This window comes from Trypanosoma cruzi, genomic scaffold, assembly GCF_000209065.1.
Source record: "Trypanosoma cruzi strain CL Brener 1047053517081 genomic scaffold, whole genome shotgun sequence".
Lineage (NCBI taxonomy): Eukaryota > Euglenozoa > Kinetoplastea > Trypanosomatida > Trypanosomatidae > Trypanosoma > Trypanosoma cruzi.
In genome coordinates this window covers 77,911-91,294 of record NW_001849542.1, presented here as the reverse complement: position 1 = coordinate 91,294, position 13,384 = coordinate 77,911, and the positions used below count along the sequence as shown (strand labels likewise).

Sequence of the window (13,384 nt, the reverse complement as noted above, 5' to 3'; positions counted from 1 at the left end):
CCATGCGTGGCGCTTTATGATGAGTGGTAGCCGGCGCGAGACGTCGAGGGGCTCAGCCGGTAAATCAAAACAAGACCCAATGTTTATGAGAAAATTTTCAGCGCCTGGAGACCTCACCGCGGCCGGACGAGGATGGGACAAGGGCCGACACAGGCGACGCTGAGGCCACGCAGGACGTCACCTGCGTCATACCGGATGCCGTGGCGATGCTTGTTGCCTTGGACCCCACGAGCCTGGAGGACAGCTTTCTCACATACGTGACAGTAGAGTTGCAAGGACGCGAAACTCGCGGAGCGACTTGCATTGATTGGTATGGTACGGAGCAATCTATGGCAAAGAAGGGTCGTTGGCGCAATTGCAACGTCATCACAAAAGTAAACTGTGATACGTTTCTGGAAGTCATGCAGCGGATAGTGGATTTCCCCTTGTAAACAGTGCGGTAGCAATATATCACGGAGGATGTTTGGGTGTGGCGGCGAAGAGCATGGCCACCGGCAGAAGGAAGCATACACAAATAAGAGCAAGGGGGGAAAGTAGAAAATTATAAAAGAATAAAAAAGAGGAATGAAGGGAAACATGAGGCTGGGAAAAGAAGAGGTAAAGGCTCAAGGGCATTCAGGAAGCGTTAGGTGTGGTTTATTGGGAAGAAACATCTCAATGAAAAAGAAGAAACTGCGAGAGAGAGAGAGAGAGAGAGAGACAAGCAGACGAGGTTTTTATTGGCGCTGAGGAAACAAGATGGCAAGAGAAATTAAATGCCCCTCCCTTTCTACATCTTTCCCTCTATTTCATAGAAGAAAAAAGAACAGGGAGGAGGAGACCGGTGTGGTGGAGATTTATGTGGCTTTATCCGCGATGTTTACTTTATTCTGAATGTGGTTGCATGCATGTATTTAAGTTTATTCCTGCTGCTGCCCCCTCCCTCCCTCCTCCCTCTTCCCCAAATTGTTTGCAGATGATATCTGATCGTGAAGAGGAGGCAACAACAACAAAAAAGGGACCCCAAGCAAATACACCCGCACACGCAGCGAGGAAAGAGGGGTAGATGGGAAGGGAGCCACAGGAAAAAAAAAAAAAGCGAAGGGTGACGGTAACAGTCTCATTTCCGTTTTTGTTGAGTTTGCTGATTTATTATTATTATTATTATTATTCCGTGCGTTTCGCGTGCTTGTGGATGTCTGATTGAAAAGCTTTCTTATTTCTTTTGTTGTTTTTTCATGGTTTGTTGTTGTTGTTGTTGTCTTTTTGTATTAGAGAGACGGTGTGGTGGACTTGTTCCGTTGTTGTTGCCTTTTTTTTTTTTTTCCTGTGTGTGTGTGTATGTGTGCGTATTGGTTGGTTGGTTGTTTATCTCTGTCATTGTGCGTCCGTTGTTTTATACGGCGACTGTCGGTTTTTTTTTTTTTGTTTGTTTTTCATGACCCCGCTTCAAATAAGTCCCTCCCTCTTTTATTTACCGCCCTTCACTTGGGGTTTTTGTTTGCTCGTTGTTGTTGTTGTTTTATTATTATTGTTTTTTTTTTTTTTTATCTCCCCTCCTGCGGTTCGCTTATAATTCCCGCGCGTATTTAATGTAAATGAGCGGCACGCGGTGCGGGATGTTTGGGGGAAGAGGGGAAGAGGGGCGATTTTGGTGCCGGTGGCCCCGTGCGGCCTGCGGGAGAAGTGGGAGGGAGAGGGGTTTGTTTTTGTTGTTGTTTTTCCATGCGACTCCGGCGGTGGATGTCTTCCTTTCGTGAAGTGCCACACATGCCTGTTGTGTATATTCTTTGTTGTTGTTTTTGTTGTTTCTCTACGTGATCCTCCTCCCCCTCCCCTACACCCACGCACGCACACACGTACTGTTCGATGTTTGTTTCTCCGTATGTTTTAATTTTTTACGTTGCACGTGGAGAGAAGGAGATGGTGGAGAGAAGAAAGAAAGGCGCAGAAAACAACAACACCAATATATATATATATATGTGTTTGTAAAAAGAGGAAGAGGGTCCGTGTAAATCCTGTGCTCGCATCTCTCACTCTCTGTATCTTCCCTTTTTTTTTTTTTTTACCTTCCTCCGTTATTTTTTATTTTGGACCCTTCCTGGCTTTTCCGTTGCATGAAAAAAAAAAAAAAAAATTGACCAGGGGAATGTCAGTGTTCGAGGCGCGGCAGAAGGTATATGCAACGCTGCACGGGACCTTCCACGCCGCGATCGTGCAGGAGGTGGCGGTGGATGCCGAGACGGGCCAGTACCTGTACTATGTGCACTACGTTGAGCAGGACAGCCGCATGGACTGTTGGTTGCCCGCAAGCGAACTGAAGGAGCGGCGGCAGGGGCGACAGGCGAGCAAACAGCAGACAAACAAGTCGGGCGGTGGTGGTATCACAACACGGGGTCAGAGTCGACTCGTTGCTGGGAAGGAGGACGAGGTTTCAAGAGGCCCCAACACCCCGACCTCCTCCGCCAAGCGTAGCAACCTGCAGAATTGCGTCAAGGTGTCGACAACGCGGGCACGGAAGGACAGTTCTTTTTTCTCCCGGCCAAAAAATATCCACTCCATATGCATGGGGCCCTACGAAGTGGCTACATGGTACTTCTCTCCATATCACCTTGCTCGGCCCCAGATACAGCAGGGATTGAAGCAGAATGCGGAGCTTTTTTCAGGAAAAATGGAGTTGCAGTTGCGCCAAGAAAACAAAAAGAGTGCATTTCAGACAGCCGTGGTCCCCACCTCGTTTGTGCTCCACATCTGTCCCTTTTGCCTCCACCCCTTCACGGCGCACGAGGACGTGGTGCGCCACCTTCAGATTGTGTGTCCACGGCATCCGCCAGGGAACGAGATTTACCGCGATCCCGTGCGTCAACTTGTTGTGCTGGAGATGGATGCAGTGGTTGAGCCCGTTTTTTGCGAGCACTTAGCGTTACTGTCCAAGTTGTTCCTGGAACACAAGGCACTGGATCATGATATGACTCCTTTTCTCTTCTATGTGTTGTGTGCTGTGCAGCCGCATGGACTTGAGGTGCTTGGCTATTTTAGCAAAGAGAAGCAGTCACCAGAGATGTATAATCTCTCCTGCATTCTTGTCCTGCCACAGTTCCAGAGTCGCGGTATTGGGCGGTTTCTCATTGAGCTGAGCTATGAACTGTCGCGACGGGAGGGAAGGATTGGGTCCCCCGAAAAGCCGCTAAGTGATCTGGGCGAAAAACTCTACTTGGGCTACTGGGGCGACGTTATTGTCTCTGCTCTCGCTCGCGCCATAGAGGAGAATCACTGTGCCACACTTGAATATCTCGTTCAGGCTACATATCTCTCTCAGGCGGACGTATTGCGAACGCTACAGTACCTGAGGCTGTTGAACGGCACGCAGATTGTTGTGTCGGAGGAGAGCATTGAGCGGTGCTATTCCAGGCGGTTGCATCGTGAGCGAAGTGGGAAAAATTACGTTTTTTATCCCCACTTACTGAGCTGGAGTCCGCACATGTACTACGAGCTAAAAGAACAGGATGTTGCCCCGCCTATTTACGTAACACAGAGCGAGGAACTGGAACAGAATGCCGCTAGCAAGGGACAGCGTGTTTTCTAGTCCCTTTCTATGTGCGTTTGTGCGTTTGATTACTTTTTTTTTTTTTTGCTGCCTTATTATGCCCCTTCCGTTGATTTTGCGGCATGAACTGAGGCCTAACAGCGGCAGCAGGCAACCAAGGAAAAAGAAAACGAAGAAAAACGAAACAAAAAAACACACACGGAGGGAGGGATGGGGAAGATTGAATTATGCCCGACATCTACATGCCATCATACTTGGGACCACGTGTTTGCAGCGAATAGACACAAACACAGACACACATGTGTGTATACGCACTGTAAATGACATAGATATATATATGTGCCCCTATTTGAATGTTTTTTGTTTTTCCTATTAGCGAAGCGCTGTTCTTTTCCTTTCTTATCGACTCCGCGTGTGTAGTGTGTTTGCCTCATTTTGATTTTTTTCTAGTAGAAAAAGAAGTAGAAAAAAAGAAGATATGCGGCGCATTGCCTTTCTTTTTCCGACCCTTGGCCGTGTTTCCGCGGCCCGCGGCTGCGCCAAGATGACCAGCAACAGCAACCCCAAGTTGGATGAGTTGGCTAGTGCGTACTCGCAGCTCACATTGAAGGAGCTCTCCGAGCTGCAACGCCTAATCTTCAAGAAACTCGGCCACAGTGACGAGTTTTACGAGAAGGCCCTCCTGCGCGGTCTCGGCGGCGGCGGTGGTGGTGGCGTCACGATGCCAGCTCACGCCGTAGCGGCAGCAGCGGCAGCGGCAGCGGCACCGGGGGCGGCTGCACAAGAGGAGGCTCCCAAGGCGGAGAAGAAAAAGGTGGAGAAGGCGACGTATGACGTAAAGCTGGCGAAGTTTACGCCGGACATTAAGGTGAAGCTCATAAAGGAGCTCCGCTCCGTCACAAGCCTTTCGATTGCGGATGCAAAGAGTGCCATTGAAAAGTGCCCTGGGCTTGTGCAGACAAACATGAGGAAGGAAGACGCGGAAAAGCTCAAAGGGCTCTTTGAGAAGCTCGGTGCCACGGTTGAACTGATTTAGCGGAAGCTGCGAGGAGAGCCGTGTGCGTGACGAGAAAAAAAAAACGGAACTCTTTCTCCACTTCCTCTTAACGCTCTTGGTGGTGCGTGGAGGTGCCGTGGCTTCTCTTTGTTTTGTTTGGGTGGGTTGGCTACTTCCTTTTCGTTGTTGTTGTTGTTGTTTTCTTTTCTTGAGGGGATATGTTGTTTGTCAATTTATTATTATTATTATTATTATTGTTTCTTCCAACTTCTCTCTTTTTCTCTTACTTTTTTTTTCCCCACTTTCTCTTTTATTGCGTGAATTTTAATTGCAGCCGAGAGAGTGGGGGGAGGGGGGGGGAGAAGAAAAAAAAACAAAGGAGGAGGAGGGGTGCGTGTGTGTCTAATTCATCCGCCGCACTTCAGGACGTGTGTGGGGGTGGCCGTTACCCGCAGAATTATGCGTCACGGCTATGTGAGCGGCATCAGCGGTCGTCGCGTCAACCCCGACGACGGTGCCGTGGAGTACAGCGTGCAGTGGTCGGGGGAGGACGGCGTCTGCGACACGTGGGAACCCCGTTGCAACCTCCCCGCGAGTTGCGCCGGACCGGTCAGCGAGGTTGACGCACGCGAAGAGACAGAGGCGCTGCACCGCATTGCGTCGTGGGCAAAACGAGATGGAACGTTTGAAGACGCGTCAGATGCAACTCCTCCCGCGCCCGATTTAACACCGCCGCTGCACGGCATTGTTGTGCACAGCAGCAGCAACAACAACAACAACAGCGCCGGGGATGAGCGGAAGGGTTTGGTGTCACTTGTCGCCCTCGGGGAGCGTGTCCTGGCAGATGCCACATCGCATGGACTGAACCCGACGAAAAAGAGAAGGCTGCAGGGCCAAAATGAACATGATCCCTCGTGCGGCCCTGCACTTCTTTTGGAGAAATGCTGGCGGGAACAGCACGCGGTGAGCTTCATGCATACATGTGCCATTTCAACATGTCGCACGCCAGCAGCGCAGGAGTTTGAGTTGGGCAAAGGCATCGATAAGTGTCGGGACGCGTCAAGCATAGAGATTTATGGCATTGCACCCGCTGCACTCGTAAGAAGCGGTCAAGTATATGACAATGCCAAAAATTGCGATCCACTTGCTGGTCATGCAGAGGCGGAAACCCTTTCTGGTCAATGTAACTTTAAAAGCATGCCCGCACATACAACACAGTCATCTGTGCGAGGAAAGCAAGAACAACTTGTCGTGCGGTACTTTATTATGGAGAACAATGGGGAAAATGATCAGACGTTGCTTACTATGCCGTTGTGTGTCTTCCGTCGATACTACCCGCAGCTGCTGTTGGACTTCCTGCTGCGTCATGCGCTCGTCATGGAGTCTTCTTAGGAAAAAAGGAGAAGAAATAATAATGCGATTTGGTCCCCGTGGTGATGATATCTGAAAATTATGGAGCAGGCCGTTGTGTCCCTTTGCGCATTCCTGTTGATCTCTTTTGTTTTATTGCCGTTGTTGATTTTTTTTTTATCTCTCCTCTGTCTAATAGCCTTGTTTTTTTTTTTTTTTTTTTTTTTCTACCACCTCTTTGTTTCCATCTGCTGTGCCAGAGGGTGTGCTGCGCCTCGGTGCAGCAGCGGAAACAAGAAGGGACCGGACGGATGTTTCCATTCTCCATTTGTCCCCTTTTCTTTTTTTGTTTTTCTCTCTTTCTCCTGGTGTGTGTGTGTGTGTGTTCCCTCAACCCACCCGCTGCGAAGAAAAGAAAAGAAAAGAAAACAGAATTTATTTCTAGCGAGCGGACAGGCCTTCCGTATTACTTTTTTTTTTTTTTTTTTTTGAGGCGCGTCCGTGCGATTTTGTTTCGTCCCTATCACTCCCGACGGTAATGCCACGGCTGCTCATCTTTGCTAACGGCATGCGCTCAAGAGGCGATGGCTTTATCAAATACCCGTTTTCCGGGATGTGGCAGTGCACGCTCCCTTCAGGCACTCCCGTGAAGGAGAGATGTGAACAAAAGACCCCGTCGTCGGCTCCTGCCGCAGACGAGGCGTCGTCTGCGCTGCAACTAACGACACCGAACGCGTCACAACTTGGCGCCTGTGAAGTGGTGCGGACGGAGTCACAAGCACCGACGCAACAACAGATGGTGAAGGAGGAGGAGGCTGTTTCCCTTCACCTCCGCCCTTTGTTTTTGCCGCTGCACTTTCAGCTGATCTCTGTCGGCAGCAAGTATCTGTGCAGCATCCTCGTCGCAGCCCGTCCGCATCCATTGAGTGAAGTTCATGTCGTCCGTCTTCGGAAAATAACGTCGGGCACAAAACCATGTGAAGTCATGGGTATTGCCTTTGCCTCCACTTCTGGGGCAACTTGGGCTGATGTGCTTTCATTTGTGCGGCGCTCGTCCGTTAGCTGCCTTTCTGCTGAGATGTCCCAGACGGTGGTGTGGCGGCTAAATTGTTCGGCCCCTGCAGAGAGCGGCGTCAACGTCGGCGCCGGATTTTTTGGGCGTGTCACGGGGCTTTTTTCACTCCACAGTCCCGTGAAGGAAGCCTTTGACGAAGGAGAAGAAGAGACGCTGCATGTTGCATTGGCAACGTCGAAAGAAGGAGCAGTATGCACTCCGCCGGACCGTGTTGTCTCCGGTTGCAAGGAACCACCGCCACTGCCGCCAAAGCAAACTCACAGGGAGACAATTCCTTATGAACTGCCGCAGCGTAATTTGTCAGCGGCATTCACAGAGGCTCAAGAAGAAGAGGAGAAAGTGACCACGGCGGGAAGTAAGGAAGCTACTGGCAATTTTTCTGCAGAATCTGAATGCGCGCTGGAGAAGAAGGAACCGCAGCCAGCATATGCGGAGGTCCTTACTGGAGGGATTCGACGACAAAATTCCGGCGTTAATTCCACGGAAGCATTGGTACGCGAGTGGCGGCGGCGCCTAATTGCTCTACGGAAAGAAATTTTTTCCAGCCTATGCAATAATACGGCGATAATCGCTGCGAGAAACCAAATATTGCAACTGCAAAAAGAAAAAAAGCAGGAATGCCATTTGTATTGTGCAAGGTCCATAGCCATTCTTTTGAAGGCTGGGCTGCAGGAGGTGCTGTGTGATGTCCTCTTTGACGTGGCCACTTTTTTAATGTTGGGAGGACAGAAGCAGCGCAGTGTCCACCGACTTCTGCTGGAATGTATCACTACGGCGCAGGCGACCAGTGAAGAATTGGAAAAGCGGAGAGTCGATGTGGCCGCGGCATTGCGGCTCCCACACGGCATTCTAAGGCTGCGTCTTTTGCGTCATCACTGCTGCGCTGCCCATTTAATGGGAGAGCCGGTACAGCGTGTAATGCTGGAGGAGGCGTTGCGGGTGAATAAAGGGGTGATGGCATTGCTTTTGGGCAATTGGGCCGGTGCCATTTGCCCCGAAGTGAAGAGTACCGTCGGTGGCCACAGAGATGGCGACGATTCTGTGGAACAGCTCGTCTCTGGTGCTTTGACGGCAGCCCTGTCGCTCCTGGAGATGTCTTTCCTCGCAAAAAGTGCTACGCTGTGTGACGAAATGACGAGTGCCGCGGGTTCGCTGCTGCTGTGGTTGCGCGACACTTCTGGTGGTCGTTTTGAAATTCCCGTCGCTCTCGCCGCCCTATTGGAGGAGAGGGTCGCAGAATTCCCCAATGGGGAGTTGGATGGCATGCTGCGGTGGTGCAATTTCCCTCCCGCGGCGCAAGTGAAAAAATTGCGTCGGCACGTGGAGTTCTGTTGCGGCGTTGTGCGGGCCGTGTCGTCTGATGTCCTCTTTGATTATCAGTTTGCCCGGACAAGGGCAATTCTCAGAGGACGTGAGGCCATTGCCAAATGCGGCCAGTGACGTCGTCTCCTGAGAAGGAAGAAATGAATGGACGTGAGTGTACATGGCACCTTATTTTATGTTTTTTTTTTTGTTTCTTTGTTTGTTTGTTTCTGTTTTTGTTATTTTACGGGCGGCATTGGGAGGACCAGAGGCGATATTCAAATCGGTGGCACGTCGCTGGTTGCAAGAGAGCAACCGGCACACACTTACATATAGATAGATAGATAGAAATATTTTAGATGAATTATTTTACAAGACAGAAGATAAGAACTTCTCACGAAAAAGTGAAACAGACAAATGCATGCATGTGAGCAAATTCACCCCTTTTATTTTGTTATTTATTTACTGCCGTTGTTTCCTTTTCTTTTTTTTTTTGTTATGTTTTTGTTTTCGTTTTTTTTTTTTTTTTGCTTTTTTTTGGTTTTGTTTTTGGTGGTGATGGTCTCGTTTCACGCATTGTCTTTGCAGCGTACCCCTCCCGGCACGGCACTGCAGTAAATTGCGGGTGCCGCCACATATTTCTTCTTCTTTTTTTTTTTTTTTCCTCCTACGCGTGGAACACATTGCCGGCGCGGCGGCCAGCAGCAAGCGACATTTCACTCAAGCAACACATGACGGACGCCATTGACGTGACGACGTACGCGGACGACAGGGCCCTCGGCCAAGTCGCACCGTCGTTGGAGAAACTCGTGCCCATCCGCGGCGCGAAGGTGGCAATTGAGGGCGGCAAGGTGTATGTTCTGTACTTCTTCAACACCTTCTACCGCGGCGCCGACCCCGTCAACGAGGAGCTGACGGTCCTCTCGGAGAAGTACGGCGACAGGGTGGTTTTTGTTGCGATCAGCAACGACGCGGACAGGGAAAAGACGGAGAAGTACCTCAACAAAACCATCGTGGACGAGAACACGAAGAAGCCGCTGCGTCTTGCACCGCCGCACATTCTCTTTGACGAAAAGAAGGCAACCGGCAAGACGTACGCGGAGGCGTCCAATCTTACCGTCATGTCGTGCCCAATGGCATTCATTGTGGGGGGCGACGGCAAAATCGCGTGGCGCCAGCAGTTCCTGCAGACATTCACCATCTCGCAGTCGAACTTTGAGGCACAGCTCAACCACGTGCTGGCGGGCGAGGCGCTTGAGAGCAACGGCCCACGACCCGTCGTACAGGTTGAGGAGGAGGCTGTGGAGGTTGAGGAGGAGATGTCGCTCTTCTGAGCGCAGGAGGGGCTGCAGGCGTCGTCATGAACGCACACAAGAAAGAAAGAAAGAAAAAAAAAAAGGAGAAAAGAAGAGGGACACACACAAATAAAAAAAAAAAATGGAAGAAATGAGGCTGCAATGAACGCGAAGGGAAAAAAAAATGGAAGGAGGAGGAGGGGACGAGAAGAAAAAGAAAAAAAAATTTTTTTTTAAAATTTTATTATTTGTGCTCGATAACTTTACTGCACACTTTCTTCATAATCGCTCCGCGGGGGCAGAAATGTACCCCAAAAGACAAACACACGAAAGGGGGGGAAAAAAAAGGGAGGTGTTTATTCTCGCGGCAGCAACGCCTGTGGATTGAGGAGGGGGAAGAGGGGAGGCGCGCGGAGACGTCTCCACGCGGGGTGTATATTTTTTTTCTCTCCGGGAGCATCATTTTGGGCTTCCGGCAGGCGGCTTCCTTTTTCTTTTTTTCTTTTTTTTGTCCCCCCCCCCTCCACGCACGCACGCAGTGGGAGGAAACAACACAGCCAAAGAAAACACAGAGAAGAGAAATTTTAGTGCAATCGGCGATTATGGCGAGTGGTGACGCACCGGTGGAGATTCTTCCGACCAGCGGGTTTGTGTTCAACGAGGTGGAGGAGCCGGCGGAGCTGCTCTGCCCGCCAAAGCTGCTGCCCATCAAGTCCTTCACGCTGGAAAGACTAGAAAAACTCGAGAAGCGCGTGACCGACGAGGCCAAAGCCAAGCGCGCCCAGCGGCAGCAGCAGCAGTCCGCCCCGATGTGGAGCACAAATGTGGCGCCGACCAAAGAAGCCGTCGGTGACGCAACCAGCGAGTGACAGAGTGAATTGTCGTCCCTGTTACTCTTTCCATTTGTTCTGTCTAAATCCTCCTCTCTCTCTCTCTTCCTTTCTTTTCTTCCCTGCGTGTGTGTGTGTGTGTGTACATTGACGTACATGTATTTCCGTGTATGTGTTCAATATAAGCCCTTGTTTCTTTCTTTTTTTTTTTTCTACGTGTGCGTGTGTGTGTGTGTCGGTGTGCCAGCATGCATGCATCCCCCACTGTGGAGGGGAAAGGAAAGAAACAAAACGCTTTGCAAAAAATTTCATTGATTGGAGTTGGTATGCCTGCAGCTCCAACCACCTTGCTGTCCTCGCCGCAACTCGACCTTATTGCAGATCCACATGCGCGTTCCCTCTTAGAAGAAGAGCGAGGGCTGCGAGAGCGGTGCGACAAAAACCGTGCGGCGCTGCGTAAAATTCTCCGAGAGAAGAGTAGTTGTATCTCCGAGCATGCCCCAAAGGTCAATAGTTTTGTAGCGGAAATTACATCCACGATCGATGCTCTCGTTCTGAAGAAGGATAATTTGGTTGCGGAACTTGACAAGCTCAAGTCGCTGCAGTTTGAGTTGTCAAACTTACGGCGGGATCTTCGGGTGCTGGAGCACGACATCAGCACACTTGCGCAGGCTGCGCGAGATGCGGAAGTCCTGCTGGAGAGCGAAATGTGTGAACTCAAACGCATGCGTGAGGAGCGCGAGGCGCGCGTGGGTCGCATGCGCTTTGCGACGGTGGAGCAGGCGGAGAAGGAGCTGCACCGCCTCGAGCGGGAGCTGGCGAAGGCAGGTGATGAAAATTGTAACACTGCAGTGAATTTAAGCAGACGAACGCAAGCAGCGCGAGCGAGGCAGGAGCGGCAGGAAATCGCTGCCTTGGATGCTCGTGTCTTGGCACAGGATCTCCGTGTGGAGAAGTGCCGCGCAGAAATTGAGGCGAGGACGGCGGAGCGACAAGAAAAGGAGGAGGCGAAAAAGACACTGAAGGAACACCTACAAGCACTCAATGAGGACCCCGCCAAACGCGAGGTGCAGTTTAATGCAGTACGCAGCGAGCTGGCGAAGGTTCAGCAGGAGCTTGCGGAGGCACTTCGAAGGCGAAAGGAGAAGCGCCCGGCTAGTAACGAAATGGACTCACTACAAAAGGAACATGATGCGCTGGTTGCGGAAATGCAAGCGGACGACAAACGCCTTGCCGATTTACGGAAGCAGCTGCCGTGTCGCACATTTGCATATCCCCCGGAACTGAAAATGGCGCTCGTGGGGAAAGGTGGGGCGACGCTGGAGCAGCTGCAGGTAGACTTTGGGGTTGCCGTCTGCATTGACGGCGTAGAGAATGGCTGTGGCTTTGTTTTTGGTGGCGAGGCGGATGTAAATGCGGCTATCGTAGCCATTGGGGAGATTATTGCCGCGGAAGAAGCGTGCAGCCACAAGGTGGTTTTGCGGTACGATGCCGCACTGCGGACGCATCTTATTGGCAAACGTGGGACGAATTTGCGTCGCATTGAACTGGAAAGCGGCGCCAAATTGGATGTTGAGCGGGACGCAGTGACGTTGCGGGGAACGCAGAAGGCCGTTGAGGCGGCGCGGGAACTAGTAGAAACTTTTCTCAAAGGCCAGCACCGTGCAGAGATGCCGCTTCTCGCTGATGAGATTCCCCATGTAATCGGGAAGAACGGTACTGTTATTAATCAGATGGAAAAGGAGACCGGCGTTCGCAGCCTTCGTGTGGATCGTGAAGCACAAAAGATAATTGCCATCGGCGAACAGACACGCGTTGAGGAGGCTATGCGCCGCTACAAGGAGCTTCTTGCAGATGTTCGCCAGTCACAGCCTGTAGCAGAATGCGACAAGACCACACAGGGCGATGTCGCGGGGTCCGATTGCCGCACCGTGCAGGATGTAGAGGCCGCCACAGGGGTGTTTGGACACGTAAAGGACAGCATGATCTCTCCCAGCGGAACATCACAGTCAGCGGAGGCGGCGCGTGTGTTGCCGCACAAGGCGCAACGCACGGAGGCACGTGTGCCGATGGAGCGATCACTGATGCAACTACTGACAACCGCTCTAGTGGAGGTCAATCGTGGTCCTGGTGGTGATAGCGAGGAAAAGAGGGAATTGGAGGTTCTGGCGAATGAGGAGAACCGCGAAGAAGAGTCCGTGAGAGTGAAAGGGGCGGGAGAGGCGGTGGAGAAGAAAGAAATGCGACACGATAAAGGGGCCGGGAGTAGAGCCTTGACACCACTGCAGGTGATCCACCAGAGATCGCAGTGTAAACATGTGAAGCCGGTTCATTCGGAAGGGATCATTTTTCTTTGCGGAGAGCCGAAGCATATCCAACACGCCCGCATGATGCTGGAGGAATTTGCGCTGCAATATCGTCCCCGCGCAATTCACGTTTCTGTCCCGGAGATTTTGTTCACTTGTATCACACAACCGAGCGGCAAGAAGCCGTCACTGGTGAGTGAATGGTCGAAGGGTTACTCCCCACTGCTGAGCATAGAGCTGAAACCCAAGGAGGAGGAGGTGATTGTCGGATCTTTCATTGCTGAGGAAGCGAGGGCGGTTGCCGAAACGGTACGAGAGTTCACAAAGGCGAAGGAAGAATCATTGGTGCGTCGTGTGCGCCCGTTCCCACAGAACCGCATTGGAACGCTTTTGGGGAAAGGCGGCAAGAAGCTGAGGGAGCTTGAGAAAAAAACGGGGACGCATATCGTTTTGCGGCGGGACGCTGGCGAGGTGCAGGTGTTTCACGCCGATGGCGATGACGCTGCACTGGCGGAAGCGGTGGATCTAATTATGACGGTGGCGAAGTCATGACGTGATTCCGTTTTCAATGGGACGGATGAATTAACGACAATAAGAAAAACATGCAAAGAAACAACAGAAACAAAAGAAAGAAGAAAAGCAAAAGAAAAAAAAAAGGTGCAAAAGTGAGTGGTTCAACGAGTCACAAGTATAATCAATATTT

General features: G+C 51.2%; 6 protein-coding genes and 1 pseudogene across 6 annotated transcripts, besides 15 other annotated features; all 7 read left to right on the top strand.

The window, feature by feature from the left end:
* Positions 1-431, top strand: Tc00.1047053511239.159 (annotated as a pseudogene; the record flags this gene model as incomplete).
* Positions 1-13,384: part of a sequence feature (heterozygous, non-Esmeraldo-like haplotype) that runs on past the window's edge.
* Positions 677-700: a microsatellite.
* Positions 1,129-1,151: a microsatellite.
* Positions 1,473-1,528: a microsatellite.
* Positions 2,129-3,565, top strand: Tc00.1047053511239.150 (histone acetyltransferase, putative; the record flags this gene model as incomplete). Its single annotated transcript, XM_809303.1, has 1 exon — positions 2,129-3,565. One exon carries the CDS (start codon positions 2,129-2,131, stop codon positions 3,563-3,565), a length of 1,437 nt encoding a protein of 478 aa, XP_814396.1.
* On the top strand, positions 4,005-4,562 carry Tc00.1047053511239.140 (60S ribosomal protein, putative; the record flags this gene model as incomplete). The annotated part of the gene is made up of 1 exon (XM_809302.1): positions 4,005-4,562. The coding sequence occupies one exon, from the start codon at positions 4,005-4,007 to the stop codon at positions 4,560-4,562; it is 558 nt and encodes a 185-aa protein (XP_814395.1).
* Positions 4,220-4,306: a microsatellite.
* Positions 4,757-4,782: a microsatellite.
* Tc00.1047053511239.130 (hypothetical protein, conserved) lies at positions 4,983-5,915 on the top strand (the record flags this gene model as incomplete). Its single annotated transcript, XM_809301.1, has 1 exon — positions 4,983-5,915. The coding sequence occupies one exon, from the start codon at positions 4,983-4,985 to the stop codon at positions 5,913-5,915; it is 933 nt and encodes a 310-aa protein (XP_814394.1).
* Positions 5,278-5,304: a microsatellite.
* Positions 6,078-6,100: a microsatellite.
* Positions 6,281-6,302: a microsatellite.
* Positions 6,344-6,363: a microsatellite.
* On the top strand, positions 6,412-8,388 carry Tc00.1047053511239.120 (hypothetical protein, conserved; the record flags this gene model as incomplete). Its single annotated transcript, XM_809300.1, has 1 exon — positions 6,412-8,388. One exon carries the CDS (start codon positions 6,412-6,414, stop codon positions 8,386-8,388), a length of 1,977 nt encoding a protein of 658 aa, XP_814393.1.
* Positions 8,444-8,491: a sequence feature (A-rich).
* Positions 8,730-8,802: a sequence feature (A-rich).
* Positions 8,982-9,584, top strand: Tc00.1047053511239.110 (hypothetical protein, conserved; the record flags this gene model as incomplete). The annotated part of the gene is made up of 1 exon (XM_809299.1): positions 8,982-9,584. The coding sequence occupies one exon, from the start codon at positions 8,982-8,984 to the stop codon at positions 9,582-9,584; it is 603 nt and encodes a 200-aa protein (XP_814392.1).
* Positions 9,623-9,659: a microsatellite.
* Positions 9,763-9,795: a sequence feature (AT_rich).
* Positions 10,624-13,233, top strand: Tc00.1047053511239.90 (uncharacterized protein; the record flags this gene model as incomplete). The annotated part of the gene is made up of 1 exon (XM_809298.1): positions 10,624-13,233. One exon carries the CDS (start codon positions 10,624-10,626, stop codon positions 13,231-13,233), a length of 2,610 nt encoding a protein of 869 aa, XP_814391.1.
* Positions 13,272-13,337: a sequence feature (T-rich).